At 40.3% G+C, this 14,386-nt stretch overlaps 1 protein-coding gene across 10 annotated transcripts in view; it reads right to left on the reverse strand.

Annotated features, from left to right (window-relative positions):
- NAV2 (neuron navigator 2) overlaps window positions 1-14,386 on the reverse strand; it is a 417,220-nt gene that overhangs the window by 149,288 nt on the left and 253,546 nt on the right. For all 10 annotated transcript variants that reach the window (XM_026850748.1, XM_026850747.1, XM_026850744.1 and 7 more), the window contains exon 3: window positions 12,349-12,401. In XM_026850748.1, the coding sequence (XP_026706549.1) occupies window positions 12,349-12,401 (53 nt within the window). The remainder of the gene's footprint in view (window positions 1-12,348; window positions 12,402-14,386) is intronic.

A 14,386-nucleotide genomic window follows, 5' to 3' on the forward strand; every position in this document is an offset into this window, starting at 1 on the left:
TACAAGGACACATGGGAAATAAGGAGGTGACCGATGACAGCCAACATGGCTTCACTGAAGGTGAATCATGCCTGACAAATCTGGAGGCCTTCTATGATGGGGCTACAGTACTGGTAGATAAGGGAAGAGCAACTAATGCCATCTATCTGGATTTGTGCAAAGCTTCTGACACTGTCCCGTACAACATCCCTGTGTTTAAATTGGAGAGACCTGGATTTGACAGATGGACCACTCAGTGGATAAGGAACTGGCTGGATGCTTGCACTCGGAGAGTTGGTGGTCAGTGGCTCAATGTCCAAGTGGAGATCTGTCCTGGTTCAGCTAGGATAGGGTTAAGTTTCCCCAGCATGTGGGGAGGGAGCTCTAGCCGGGCTATTCAATACCATGCTGACGTCAGGTCCGGCGCCCAAGCGCGGGAAGAGCAGCGACAGTTTTTGTTTGTTGTCGCTCCCCCTCACTGCTCCATTCTTGTGGTATATCTTTGTATATTTCTGGTCCTGTTCATTGTTATTACTGTTTATTGTTATTGCTGTTGTTGTTGTTTGGTTTATTATTTGTTACACTGTTGTATTAAATTTTTCCTTATCTCAACTCCGGGGTTTGTATCTCACTCCCTGCCCCGTCCGGTCCGAGGGTGAGGGAGGGACAACGGCAGCGTGGTCTTGGGTCCCAGCAGCGACAAGTGCTGTTCCTCAGGGGCTGGTAATGGGACCAGTGCCATTTAATATCTTTGTTGGGGACGTGGACAGTGGGACTGAGCACACCCTCAGCAAGTTTGCCAACGACCCGAGCTGTGTGGTTGCTGTTGACAGGCTGGAGGGAAGGGATGTGCCATCCAGAGGGACCTGGACGTGCTGGAGAAGTGGGACCGTGTGAACCTCATGGAGTTCAACAAGGCCAAGTGCAAGGTCCTGCCCATGGGTCAGGGCAATCCCAAGCACAAACACAGGCTGGGTGAGGAGTGGATTGAGAGCAGCCCTGCGGAGGACCTGGGTGTATTAGTGGATGCAAAAACTGACTATGAGCCAGCAACATGCATTTGCAGCCCAGAAAGCCAACCGTGTCCTGGGCTACATCAGGAGAAATGTGGGCAGCAAGTCGAGGGAGGGGATTCTCCCCCTCTACTCCTCTCTCCTGACACCCCACCTGCAGTGCTGTGTCCACCTTTAGGGCCACTAACATAAGTAGTGCATGGACCTGCTTGATCCAGTCCAGGAGGCCACAAAGATGATCGAGGGGCTGGAGCACCTCCTTTACGAGGACAGGCTGGGAGAGTCTGAGTTGGTCAGCCTGGGGAAGACAAGGCTCTGGGGAGACCTTAGAGAAGTGTCCCAGTACTTAAAGGGGCTATAGGAAAAATGGGGAGGACTCTTGATCAGGGATTAGGAGGGACAGGGCTACAGGTAATGGTTTAAATTGGAAGAGGATTGATTTAAATTAGATGTAAGGAAGAAATTCTTCCCTGTGAGGGGGGTGAGGCCCTGGGACAGGTTGCCCAGAGAAGCTGTGGCTGCCCCCTCCCTGGAAGGGTTCAAGGCCAGGTTGGACGGGGCTTTGGGCAACCTGGGCTGGTGGAAGTGGGGTGGGAACTAGATGATCTTTAAGGTACCTTCCACTTCAAACCATTCTATGATCCTATTATTCTATGATCTATGAATATGGAAACTGTCTACAGCCAAAGCTACCCATCCAACTCTGTCAAATCAAATATATATGGTAAATTATAAGTAGTGCTGCCTTTGTGACAGATACAGGTGTTTTTCTCAAACAAAAATCCGAATTAAACTTACTGTAGATTCCTTCACTTAGAAACCATAGGAAGTTTCTCATGTTATGATGCAAGACCTCTGAGCCCAACTTTTACAGTGATAGATGTGGTGTTTTTATGAGACTATCCAGAAAACCCACCAACTTATATTGAAACCAGTGCTTTCCATTTAATGTGAGGCTCCATGTTATGGCCAGTATACTCATTTTCAAAGGAGGGAAAAGAAGATTGATTTAATGTGAAATTTTTTGAAGTTACACAAAGCCTTGTGCAATATTCCAGCAGACTTCACATAAAATGAAGAAAACAAGGAAAGAGTGTAACATAAGCTGTTTTCAGCAAACTGTTTCTTACATTCCTTGTAGTTTCAGATCAAGCTTTTACGCTCAGTATTTTTATATCCTAAGGTTTAGGAAGACCCTTAAAATCTTAAGCCATTATACTGACAATCCTTAAAACCTGCAGGAATTTTGGGGGAGGAGGGATCTCCCCTCAAATAATGTCCCACTTGCACTGCTTCCTGAACATAATTATACATAAGAAATATTAAGGCAAAATTGCAAATTCCATGTTCCCCAGAAGGATATAAATACTATTATTGCTTTGTTTAAAATATATCTTCATTAGGAGTTATCCCAATCAAAACGTATCTTTTAAAAACAAAATAATATATTGCTTGAAGAGTGCATATGCTGCTCCTGGCTATTTGGATAAAAATGGGTCTCAAAATGACGTTTCAAGATTTTAACAGAACACAGTGGATATCTTGAAAATGAACTAACAGATGTAACATAAGGACAAATTAAGCTGATCCATATTCTGGAGCCAGGCTTTAACAGATCTAGCCACTGGACCAAAAATCTATTATCACAGATACATTGTTTTCACACGTAGGTGAAGAGTTGGCCAACTGCACTATTTGGGGTTTTTAAAGAAAAGGACAGTTTGGGCACTAACCTAAGGCTGGAAGACTAGCCTCAGCCTCATCTCTTGCATCCCCTCCTCCGTGCCCCTGGGTAAAAACCTCAGCTTTCCTGTGCCTCAGCTCCTTCTCTGGAAATAATGGGACAAATAACATTTCTCTACTTTACAATACGCTGTTAATATTCAATATTCACGCACAACATGCCTAATATAAATAGAAACGGGGGTGGTCAGCACCACAGAGAAAGCTCCGATTCATCATGGCCAAGATTTCTAATCACATCAAAGAGCATATCCGACGGGCATTCTATTGTGAGTGGTTTCAGGCAATCCTGCACAACTCACAGGGTTTGCCAAAGCTAAGCTAGTCTGCGAGAGGCAGATGGAAAGGTTGTAGAAATTTTCCTAGTTTATTTTGAAATTCAGCTTTTAAGGATTTTTGTAGGTTTATTTATTCAAAACTGAAACTTTCCTCGGGAGAAAAAAAACCCTAAAGTGTAATCTCTGAAAAATGTCCTTCGAAGTATTATTTTTGGATCAACTTTTCAGGATCAGGCCTTAAATATTTTTGAAAAGTTGAAATGGATAATTTGTCTGCAATTTGAAATCTCGAGATCCTAGATAACCATTTACTGACAAGTTCAACTCTGCAAAACAAGTATCAACAGAATATCCTGCCTCTGGAGAATCACTAACTCAGGATATAGATGAAACCTCTTCGCTGATCTCCACAGACACGTGACTAGATCTTAACACATACCAGCACTAACTGTATATTACTGTCATTATATGTATAAATTAAGACAGGAACCAATGGGGAGAAACCATGGCTGTACTCAGTAAACACGTAACGATGAGGGTAGCAAGTCCCATGAATGCTTTATTTCCACCTTCCCTGGTTGCTTGCAGGAGACCCTTTTCTCTCTAGGGCTTCCACACTAGAAGTTACACTTTTAGTGCTGCGCAGTTGGGATTAAATGTAAAATATGATCAATATCTAGTGATATCCTTGAATTCTACATAAAACAGTATTTTTAAAAGAGCATAAACACTTAAAAGGAAGGACTGACAGTGAAACCACTCAATCAATACAAGAAGCACTGGCTCTTGTACACTGTTGTATTTCCTGAAATACTAGCTCAAGTGTTGAAAGCTTTGTACACATCATGAATTTGAATTTGCAGCAGGAATCCAGGATTTAGCAAAACTCGTGTAGAAAGAACTACACAGAATGTTTTGCCACAGTATTCTGTGTAGCTCACCGAAGTTTCATATTAATACTGCCGCAGTCTATTAAATGATTGATACTGAGTAATGCAAATAAATGCCAGATTCTCAATTATTGCAAGTGAGATGACAGTACACCAGCTGGTGATCTGGTTTCATTTATTCAAATACACACAAGAATAGAAGTAGTAACTGTCACCTCACGGTGTGTCACACGAGGACCTCTTGCAATACAGTCATTGACAGTTGTTCATTTCTAAAAAAGCTCCATGGGAAGGGAGCTCCCGCTGCAGCCGGTTCCCAGGCGCAGTGTACCCTTTCCCTCTTGGCTGACGTGCATACTTATGTCTCACGGCCTGAGGGTCACAGCTTCACCTGTTCCCAACAGATTTATTCCAGTGGCTGGAGGGGCACCAACATATATGTGCCCCCTCCTTCCTTGCACCTGGATCCCGGATAACATCTCCTACTGAAATTCTCATGCATAATTGCTTAGGGCAAGCAGAGCAGTACCGTTCAAATATATAAAAATAATCCTACGTAAAACCAAAAGAATAAAACTTTCTGGATATGTATTACCTCCACAGAGTCATTAATTAAAACAGCCACTATCATACGGTTACAGTTTATAAGCAATGGCTGGAAATCAAAGGTTTATGACAAGTGGACAAAAAGTTTATTTCTCTGGGCAGTCTTTATCCTTTGTAAAAGCTATGATCTGTGTCAAATATTCAACAGTGAAGAGCTTAGTACTACATATCCTATGAAAAGAAACTAAGACCTCGGCACCAGAAGAAATTTCCATACAAACAGCTTTAATTCTTACATCACAAACCTGACAGAGAAATTTGTCATATTCTTGTTTATAGTTTCACTCTACTGTTTTTAAACAGTGGAGTAGACAGTGAGGTTTCTGTTGAGAAAGCAAAGCAGCAACACACAACTCAGAAACCAGAATTAAACTCTGTAAACAGGAGCAGATACCTTTTGTTATCAATCTAAGTTTTAAACTTGGGTTACTGTGATTTTGCTGCCGTTTTGAAAGACTGTGAAGTTTTCTTCATAGCCAGGGTTCAGAAAAAGAATGAATTTCCCAAAAAGGAGAACAATTGATTTTTTTACTGCCATCTGTCCTCAAATCAACATAATCTTTTTTCCTTAGTTAGAAAAGGCTCAAAGATTAACCCTGAATAAAAACCACAATTTACCCCTGAGACTCCACACAAAATTTAGTCTTGAGCACAATTTTCGCTCATGGTACCAAATTCAACATCAGCAGAATCTTGGTGAAGTTAATACAATCTGCTACACCTCACACGACTTCACCAAGAATGGAGTTTCATACACTGCATATGCCCTAACATGCAGGTGTGGGAGGTTAAAGACTGTCATCCATGATTTCCCATTTTTCCCCATTTATGCAAAACACAGCAAGAAGCTATGTGTTTGCAGAGTGTTGCATAAAAGGTGTATTTATGTAATAATTTTACATAAATAATAGGCATGGCAAAAAAGAATTATTTTTCTAGACTTTGGTGCAGTGTAAATACTTAAATGAAAGTTATAGAGATACTATAAGTATCTATAAGTGGAATGACCCTGGCCCCTTAATGCATTTGCTGTTTCATGTATTTAATCCACAAGGGGGTAGAACCATCTCTTTAGTCCACAAAGGTATAGAACCATAGGTATTTAAAAAGTGTTAATTCCTCTTAAACTAACAGTAAAATAAATGACAAACAGAATCCAATTTTGTCTTTATAGTTAAGCTCACATCTTCCAGTTTTTCCATAAAAATTACTTTTAAGATCAGTTCTCTTTTGCTCTTTATTAAACCTCATGCTGTTTCAGAGACAGATGATGTCTAAATTCTTGCATCGCTGTGTAGGGCAAAGAGCACACCACTGAGGACCACCAAGATGATCCCTTGTGAGGATGACAGACTCATCAGCCATGTCCCCAAAGGTACCACACACCCAATGGACACAGCAGCATGCACACATTGCCTTATCTCCCGCACACGGAAGAATTTTGGAAGCCTTTCCCTCCAGAAATTAAACAAGTATCTGTTTAGTGACATGTTATATACATCTCCCTGTCATAATGCATGATATCAGCCTTTCCCAATCCAGTCTAGCTCTATTTATCATGTTATTCCATGTAGGATGACGGCGGGGTGAGAGGGTGGCTTGTGGTTTTATTTAGACTGCAAGCTCTGCAACACAGAAACCTATGATCCAACCACGCCTGTCTCACTGATAACAACACACAAACAGTAAGCATAATAGCATAACAGCAGTCTGGATCTCTGGAAAAAAATACAGTAAAATGAATCTTGTCTAGGAGCAACAATCATTATAAAGTAGGAGAAGGACACCTAAGTATAAGCGAACTGACAGATCACCTCTTCAATAAATTATTCTTGCCTGCAGGACAATATGGGTTCATACATGATCAACAGAAACCCGGGAAGCTTAGAGAAAATGCTTTAAGCATTCCTAAACTCAGTATCTGGCGAAGTGCCTCCACAGGCAGTTGAAGGAGCTGAGCTGGTGTCTGCCACTGGCCGATCTGGCACGGCTCTGGGAAACATCTTCCCCTCCAGCTAACCTTCAGCTGTGAGGAAACATACCTCAGGTTTGGTCCAAGAGATACCCGTTTGTTACTACAGTAACACTAAACCAGATTAAATCTCTAAACATATACTGACAGTAAGATACAAATTCCCCAAGCAAAGCAGGGGCAACGCTTACCACAAGACAGAAAAGTTCCCTTTACTACACTGCTCAAAACAACCTCGGAGCAGGATTACTTGAAAATGTATGGCTATATTTAACCACTGGCTTATGTTTCCAAAAATCCTACGCTAGGAATCTGCAGAGGGAAAACATGCTTGTGATGTTTTTGATCTTTCCGGCGGAGCAGCTCCCCTGAATTAGCAGCACATGCCCAGGCAGCAGAGTCCTCCTCGGCTTGGGGAATGGGTGGCTGATGGACCAGACTTCAGTCCCACCAACCTGGAGCAGGCTGGAGCAAGAGTTCTGCTGATTTACTGCACCTAGCTATGGCAACGTTTAGACAACACCAGCTCTACAGAAATGCTCAAAATGTTTAGAGGGGCAGGTTGAAGCGAATGCCTCCTCTTGCAAAGCAAAGACAGAATTACCTTCCATGAATAAAAATACAAGCCACTAAGTGTATTTAAACCACACGCACACACCCCTTATACATCAGCCATTTTAAATTATTTGTACAAAACACATCAGCTCACCTATTTCGTGGATATCACACGCACAGAGCTAACTGCTTGGGCAATTTAGATGGTTTCAGCTCTTATTATTCCTGATAATCAACTCATTAATGTGTATCCAGCAATACCCTTTAAGTATGGGCCATATCACACCAGCATTTCAATTTAATTGAAATTATTATTTCAATTCATTGAATTGAGAAAAAGAATGCAGAAGTATGTCTAGTATGTGCCATACACACAAATGGTAATGAAGATTTCAACATCTCATGCTCTTTTCACCAATAAAAAGGATTCATAAAGCAGGGACAGAAGTGGAAAGGGTCACACTGAGAACAGAAGCTGTCACATGGCTCTAACAGCTGAATTCAAACTCCCAGCGTTGCTCACTTCAAAATCAGGGTCCCTACAGGCTGGAGAACTGTCATACAAACTGTTTTTTGACTTTAGGTGTCACACATATTACAGAACAGCTCATTTTCAGAATAGAAGAAATCATTCCGATATTATATTAATAGTCAAATTGCCATCACTGGACCAAGGTTTCCTTGCAAATTAAGTCATCGTACTGAAAACACAGCCTTTGCCTCAACTTTCAAAGTCCTTGGGAAGAAATGCAGGCTCTGGCCCATACTGCAGTACAAGATTCTTTATGTTTCCAAGACAGTAGTAGAAAAACTGAGCCATATTATTTTACTAGTTCATCTTGATATCTGCATCAGAAAGAGATGATTCTTGAAAAACTTCTGGTCAACACACACACACACACAAAACCCAAACTCCTTTCTGTTATTTGATAACACGGATACTGATACACAGAAAGTGATCATCCTTAAAAATAATAAAACCCAACCACAAGCCCACATGAGAACCACAGTTATTTCCTCCTCTATATATAGGTGCTGGTTCAGCCTACACGCCTTTCTGTTCCTCCAAATTCTTGTCTTGGGTGTCCCACAACTTCCCCAGGCTTGGCACAGGAAGATGAAAGAGTCTGGTGTATCCACCTACAGATTCCGCCACCCTCTTCCCTTCAGCACTGACAGCTTTGCTGCTGCTCCACTCCTTCAGGCTTCAGTTACAAGGGCAACACACTATCGCTTCTCAATTTCACACCTGACATTCTAGTCCCTTCTAGAATATCATAATCTGTGATTTTTTAATTTTATTTTGTACGTTGGAAAAAATACATTAGTATCTTCTCTATTTTTTTAAAAAAATAGAGATATGTCTTATCTCTTTCCTATGCCACATTCAGTATTTCTTACCTTCACATTCAAGGGGGCAAAAGACTTCTACCTCTCCTATAAGACACATTGCTGCTACTTCTTTTATCCCTTCTTCCAGTCTCATCTTCAGTTGTGTTTCAACTGTCGCTTGTGTCTGCCAACATATCCCTTCACTTGCAAGCATTTCCTCTCTTTACCTTCAAGTCCATATTTTCAAAATTAACTTTACTTGTCTCTCTCCCCAGGCACTTCTAGTCTAGCTGATAGGAATCTTCTATTTCCTTCACCTTTCTCTTTACTTCAATGCTCTAATTTTTCAACCATCTTGTTCTTTGCCTTTTTCTTTTATCATCTAATCTTTACCATTATCTCATCTACTATGATTTATCACTTTCATGTAACAGGTAACACAACCACCTCCCTCTCTCTCTCTCTCCTTGCCACGTTATGCAAAAAGGATATATTCATGTACAAGATAATAAAATGCTCAGCTATCACACTGTGCAAAAACACTGCTGTGAAACTTCCTTCAAAACCTGTGAGCATTTTATGCAACGTGTTTCCTCACAGACAGAACACAGCCCCTTACAGAGCAAGATTTCTACAGGCTGCCATTACAGCGAGACTTGATATATAACATATAGCATAGAACAAGTCACTTAAGTACTCTATTGTTTATCATTTTGCAAATACAAGTGATATGAACACTTTTACAATAGGTATCATTCAGCACTTGCAAAGGTACCCACATCAATAATTTACAGTACCTAGAAGGGGTGTACGAAGCAGTACCTCCTGTATCATCCAGATTCTTCAGGATGCCAAACATTGAGCTCTAATGTCATCCCCAAAACAAGAGGCAAATTGAAAGAAAGAAAAAAAGAAAAAAAAAAAATCTCTGTTTTTCTATAACCAAACAATATTAGCAGAGACAGCCCTACTCAGGTTTACTGACCTCAGGCTTCTTTTCAGAAGCAGGTAGGAGAGAAAACTGAGGTCTTGCTTTACCCTCCTTTGCCCAACTATCAAGAACTATGCAAATATTTTCTGGGGCTTCATTCTAAAAACCCAAATGTAGTTGTGGTGACAGCCTCCAAATCTTCTTGGTCGCAGAGCCCATGCTCCATACAACTACATCCTCTATTAACCACAGGATTTTCTGCATGTCAGCTGTAACTAATCACTACAATTACAGGCTTTTGTTTAGAGGAACATCTACAGTACAAAAATACAGAGGTTTGGAAAAAAAACCTGAAACAGGTCTTATGCAGAGGACAAGATACAGAATGGTCTTTAACATATTATACAAAAGGCAGACAACTGTCATCTGGAGCGAAGGAAAACCGCAATATTCCCCACAGCAGAGAAACCCAGACAAGATGACAAGGGGGGGGACAGGTTCTCACCTAAGTGATTTTTCAGGGAGCCAGTGTGGGTCCTTGTCATGTCACTTCTGGCTCTGGGACTAGGTTGATAATCACTGATGGTCCCAAATGGTTCTGTAGTACTAAACTTAAATTGACAAGGCTTATTAGCACTGGCTTTGAGCCTGACAGACCCGAGCTGTCTCTAATGCTCAATCTGGGCAAATTTGTATGATGCTCTCCAACACTATAGCAATGGGAACAATGTAAAGAGACCTGATCTGGCTCTGTGTTGAGCTCGCTAAGGTTTGGCGGGCTTTACTGGCTTAGGGACTGTGCCACATGGAAGCAAATATACTTGCTTTCACACCCCCCTTAATGAGCTTGGAAGACACAGATTTGCTCCAGCTTTCTAAGCTGATACATCTGGCTGGATGTGAGCTGGCTCTTCACAGTTCAGCTCACACATGTCTCTGTTCATGGCATCCTGCGTAACTCCCGTTGTGGGAAAGATGATGGCACAAGGCTTCCCTCTAAGCTCTGTTGTATTTCTATTTAATGAGCAACATTAAATCTTCATTTACAGTGCCTTTTTTTTTTTTTTTTTAAATCTACTTATTTGTGGTACCCACCTCCCAGACACTACAATATAGATATGGACAACTGAAAGATTCATTTGAAAAAATAAGACTAGACATGATGTGGTTGAGTGTTTGAACTGTCTGGATAGCCTTGCCTCTGCCACCTCTCTGAACCAGAAGTACCAGACACAAACAGCAGTTCCCACACTCTGCAGAATGCTTGTAAGCCATATTAAGAGGAAAGCGCATTGAAATGCAAAGGATGAAGACTGCTGTATCTAAACAAACACTGTAACACAGGCATTTTCCCTAGAATGCGAGAGACCTGCAAAAGGGCTGCTCCTTCAACACTGCAAGCAACTGTGTAAACACCACCTCTATGAAGATGCTCATGTTCTTGTCTTAGTATCTTTATTGTAAGATGATGAACAACTCTGTAAGCACACACACTTAATAAAAGCAAGCCATAAGAATAATCCTCATTTTTCTCATGTAAGGAAAACCACTGGGGTACCACTGATGCAAGTCTCACGAGTAGGGGACACAGTCCCACTCACTCCACTCTCCTGAATGAGCAACTGGAATAAAATCACAGCTTCAGAGGTGGCATCACATGACAAACAATTCTCTCCAGCACTCTTCACAACTCCTGACCCAGCACATGCCCTCTGCATGCCTCTGGTTATAACCAGATCTGACTTCTACAAGCAACTGACAGTGTGCATCTGACTCTGCAACAGAACAACGCCGTTCCTTCGCTGAGAATAATGACTGAAAGGGATGTTTAGCTACAGTGTCCTGAAATTTGTTATAGACTCCAGTCCTGAATGCAATTCAGTTCTTAGGATACACTTGTGGAACATTATAGTAATTGTCAAAATTTCCTCAATTATTTATATTCTAGACAGCTGCCGTGGCTACAGCAAGAATAGCAACCAGCCTCTTCAAAGCAGTAAAAAGTAGCACTGATAAATCTTTGAGATGACTTTCTTTTTACAGAGCGTTTGCTCTGTGGGTTTAAGCCAGATTGCTAACTTACAAGAAACAACAAAAAGCCAAAATAGAAGAGCAGAACACAGTGTGGTTTCTGACTTAAGATGGCAAGCTCTCATCAAATCTTTAATCTTTCATCTAACTACATGAGTGGTTTTCCTCAAGTTTCAGTCGTGGAGGTAGGGGCAGTTGGGAACAGTCATAAAAATGAAAAACATTAAAACAGCTTCACACACAGAACAGATATTCCCATATCCCAATGTGAGCATTTGCAATGCAAAGGGAAGATTTTAGAATTTATATTGTAAACGAGTTTTTTCTCAAGATACAGAAGGAAACAACCTTTCGAGTATCATAAATGTTAAACACTCCTCTCCTAGGATGCATTTAAAAATTAGTTTCTTATTATGTGTGTTCTTGGTAAAGTTCTGCCTATAATTTTAGCTTCATCAAGACTCGTAGCAGACATACTCCTGAGGTACGGTAAGTTTTTAATTTTATTGCACTTATTTTTGGTTCTTTGGTTTTAAATATTATATACGAGCAAGATACAGAACAACATCTATTACAAATTAAAACTAGTCAGTCAAAACCAAGTTGCATACGTAAAACATCTTGAAATCAGCAATTTGAAATTTTTTCATTTACTGTTTTGCTCATTTACTTTGGTTTTCTTCAAAGGATACGGGAACTCTTAATCCAGCTTTAAAATAAATACCTAATTCTGCTTTTCCAATACTACTATCTATATAGAGGAACAATATTTTATTTTTATACATTCCTGTTTAACTGTGATATTTCAGAAATATGAAATACCAGTGTAAGAATAATATTGATTTTAAGTATGTGATACTACTGTGGAGTACAGTGGGGCAAAAACTGTAATATTAATGTTCTTTAGATTACATATTTGTTCTCACTACTATAAAAAAGTAATTAAATTTTTTTATTAAAGTCACACACACTCTCACTCAATTCTCAATCACGTATACACAAAAAAAGACCTACTTACCATTTGAGACCTATTTTTTGGGCAGCCATTGATGTCTTCAATCTTTTCATTTGCTGAAAAGCAAAAAAGAGGACATAAAGCAAAAAACTGTACCAAGGACGTTTATTCCAATTATTTCCGGAGCACTTGCTGGTAGCTAAATAAAGGGGTTTCAGATTGTAGTTGTTCAGTCAAAGTGAATGTGTGAAACACTGAGACCCATCAAAAAAAAAAAAAAAAAGCAGCTGGAGTTTCCTAGTGGGTCATGCCTCCAGAGACAGCTGGGGGCAGAAAACAACTGGTCTGACAACATCTTGTACAAGTCGGGTGACTCCTTTAAACTACAAAAAACATTTAAACTCTGGAAACTGAATCACTGCTGGGTGGAAAAGAGAACACTACCCACGTATAGATGTTTGCATGTCAATTCATTTGCTTGTAGAGCAAATGCAGGTCTTAAATCTAGATGGGAAATTAATGATCAATAACTCTAGTGGTTTGGGGTTTTTTTTTAAACAGAAATCACAGGACTACTTTTCAAGTTTCTTGTCCACAGCTTATACACATTACTACTTGCAGGAAAAAAAAAAATATTGTTTCAATCTTTAAAGTCCCAAGTGAAATAATTAAGTTGTTGAGGTGGTTATGTGTTTCCCTTAGAATCTTAGTTTGCTCAGTTTTATCTTTCAGTACTGGACCCTGAAATGTCTTTTTCATGCTAGACTGAAGAATCAGCTATATTCAAAATTCAGTTTCCCACATTTTTTTCACTGTAATAAAGGTTGGTGTTCACATCCCATTTGATGAATCAAGCAGATTTGCCTCCCATCGATTCTTATATTAAAAGCTGTATTTTCTACCAGTCCCATATTCTTAGGGCATCAGTCAGAACTCCATCTCCTTCATGTTGTTCTTCAGTTAGGAATATCAAATTTGGCACGATAGTCCAATAGCAGTCATAACAGTGGCAAAGAAGCAATATAACCACTCTTGTCTGGTATTCCCCTTTTTTACACATCAAGGTGTCCCAGTACACCTTTATGCCACAATAACACACTTAAGAATTGATGCTGATATGAAAGAGACTGCAACTAAATCCACTGTGTTGTTCCCCAGAGTGGTCTATCAGCCTCTGCACAGAAAGATACATTTCCTTCTAGAGGTGTGATCTCAGATTTCATCATACAGAAACAGTCTTTCATCTGTTTATTTTCCTTTAAAAAAAAAAGATTAGTTTTTCCTCTAGTCCTCCACAACTTCTAAGATGTTACACGATGCATTTAAAACCTATGCTAGTAAACCATAAAGCTTATTACCTGGCCCCTTTAAGCTCTTGTACACAAACTACCTAGGACTTGCCTACTTAAAACTGCCTAACTCCTCTCCAAGGTTCTGCTGCAATATAGCATTTGATGTTTCCTGAGGGTTTTTGCTAAATTATTTACTCAATGCTTCTACCCTTTGCAGGTATTGCTACAGGCTTGGAGTACAAGCTTGGTTCTAGAGCTGTGCACTGAACCTGAACCCCATCAACCCTGTGAAGTAACAAATAGACTGTTCTTTAAGATGGGAAAAACAATGGCAAACCAAGATGTAAGCCACCTGGAATTCTTCTGTCAGGAGAAATTTACATCCAATACACTATATTTGAGATGTTACTTCTTTATCCCTTTCCTTTTTTTTACACTGTGGTTAATAATATTACCATTTTTGACTAGAAATCATAGAATAATAGAATCATCTAGGTTGGGAAGGACCCTGGAGATCATCTAGTCCAACCGTTCGCCTAGCACAGTTCCCACCTACAGCAGATCCTTAAGCTCTAAATCGACCCGACTCTTGAACCCCTCCAGGGATGGGGGCTTCACCACCTCCCTGGGCAGCCCACTCCAACACCCCACAACCCATTCTGGAAAGAAATAATTCCTTTTGTCCTCTTACCTTTCCATAAGTCTCCAAGATACTATCAGCTATCCTTGTACTCTTCTGATCAACTTCTTTATAGCTTCTTTATTTCACTACTATCAGTTTCCTGCATTTTCTTGTGCTCTACTTGTCC

This window comes from Athene cunicularia (assembly GCF_003259725.1).
Source record: "Athene cunicularia isolate RWA chromosome 5 unlocalized genomic scaffold, athCun1 chr5_part3, whole genome shotgun sequence".
In the NCBI taxonomy this organism is placed as follows: Eukaryota; Metazoa; Chordata; class Aves; order Strigiformes; family Strigidae; genus Athene; species Athene cunicularia.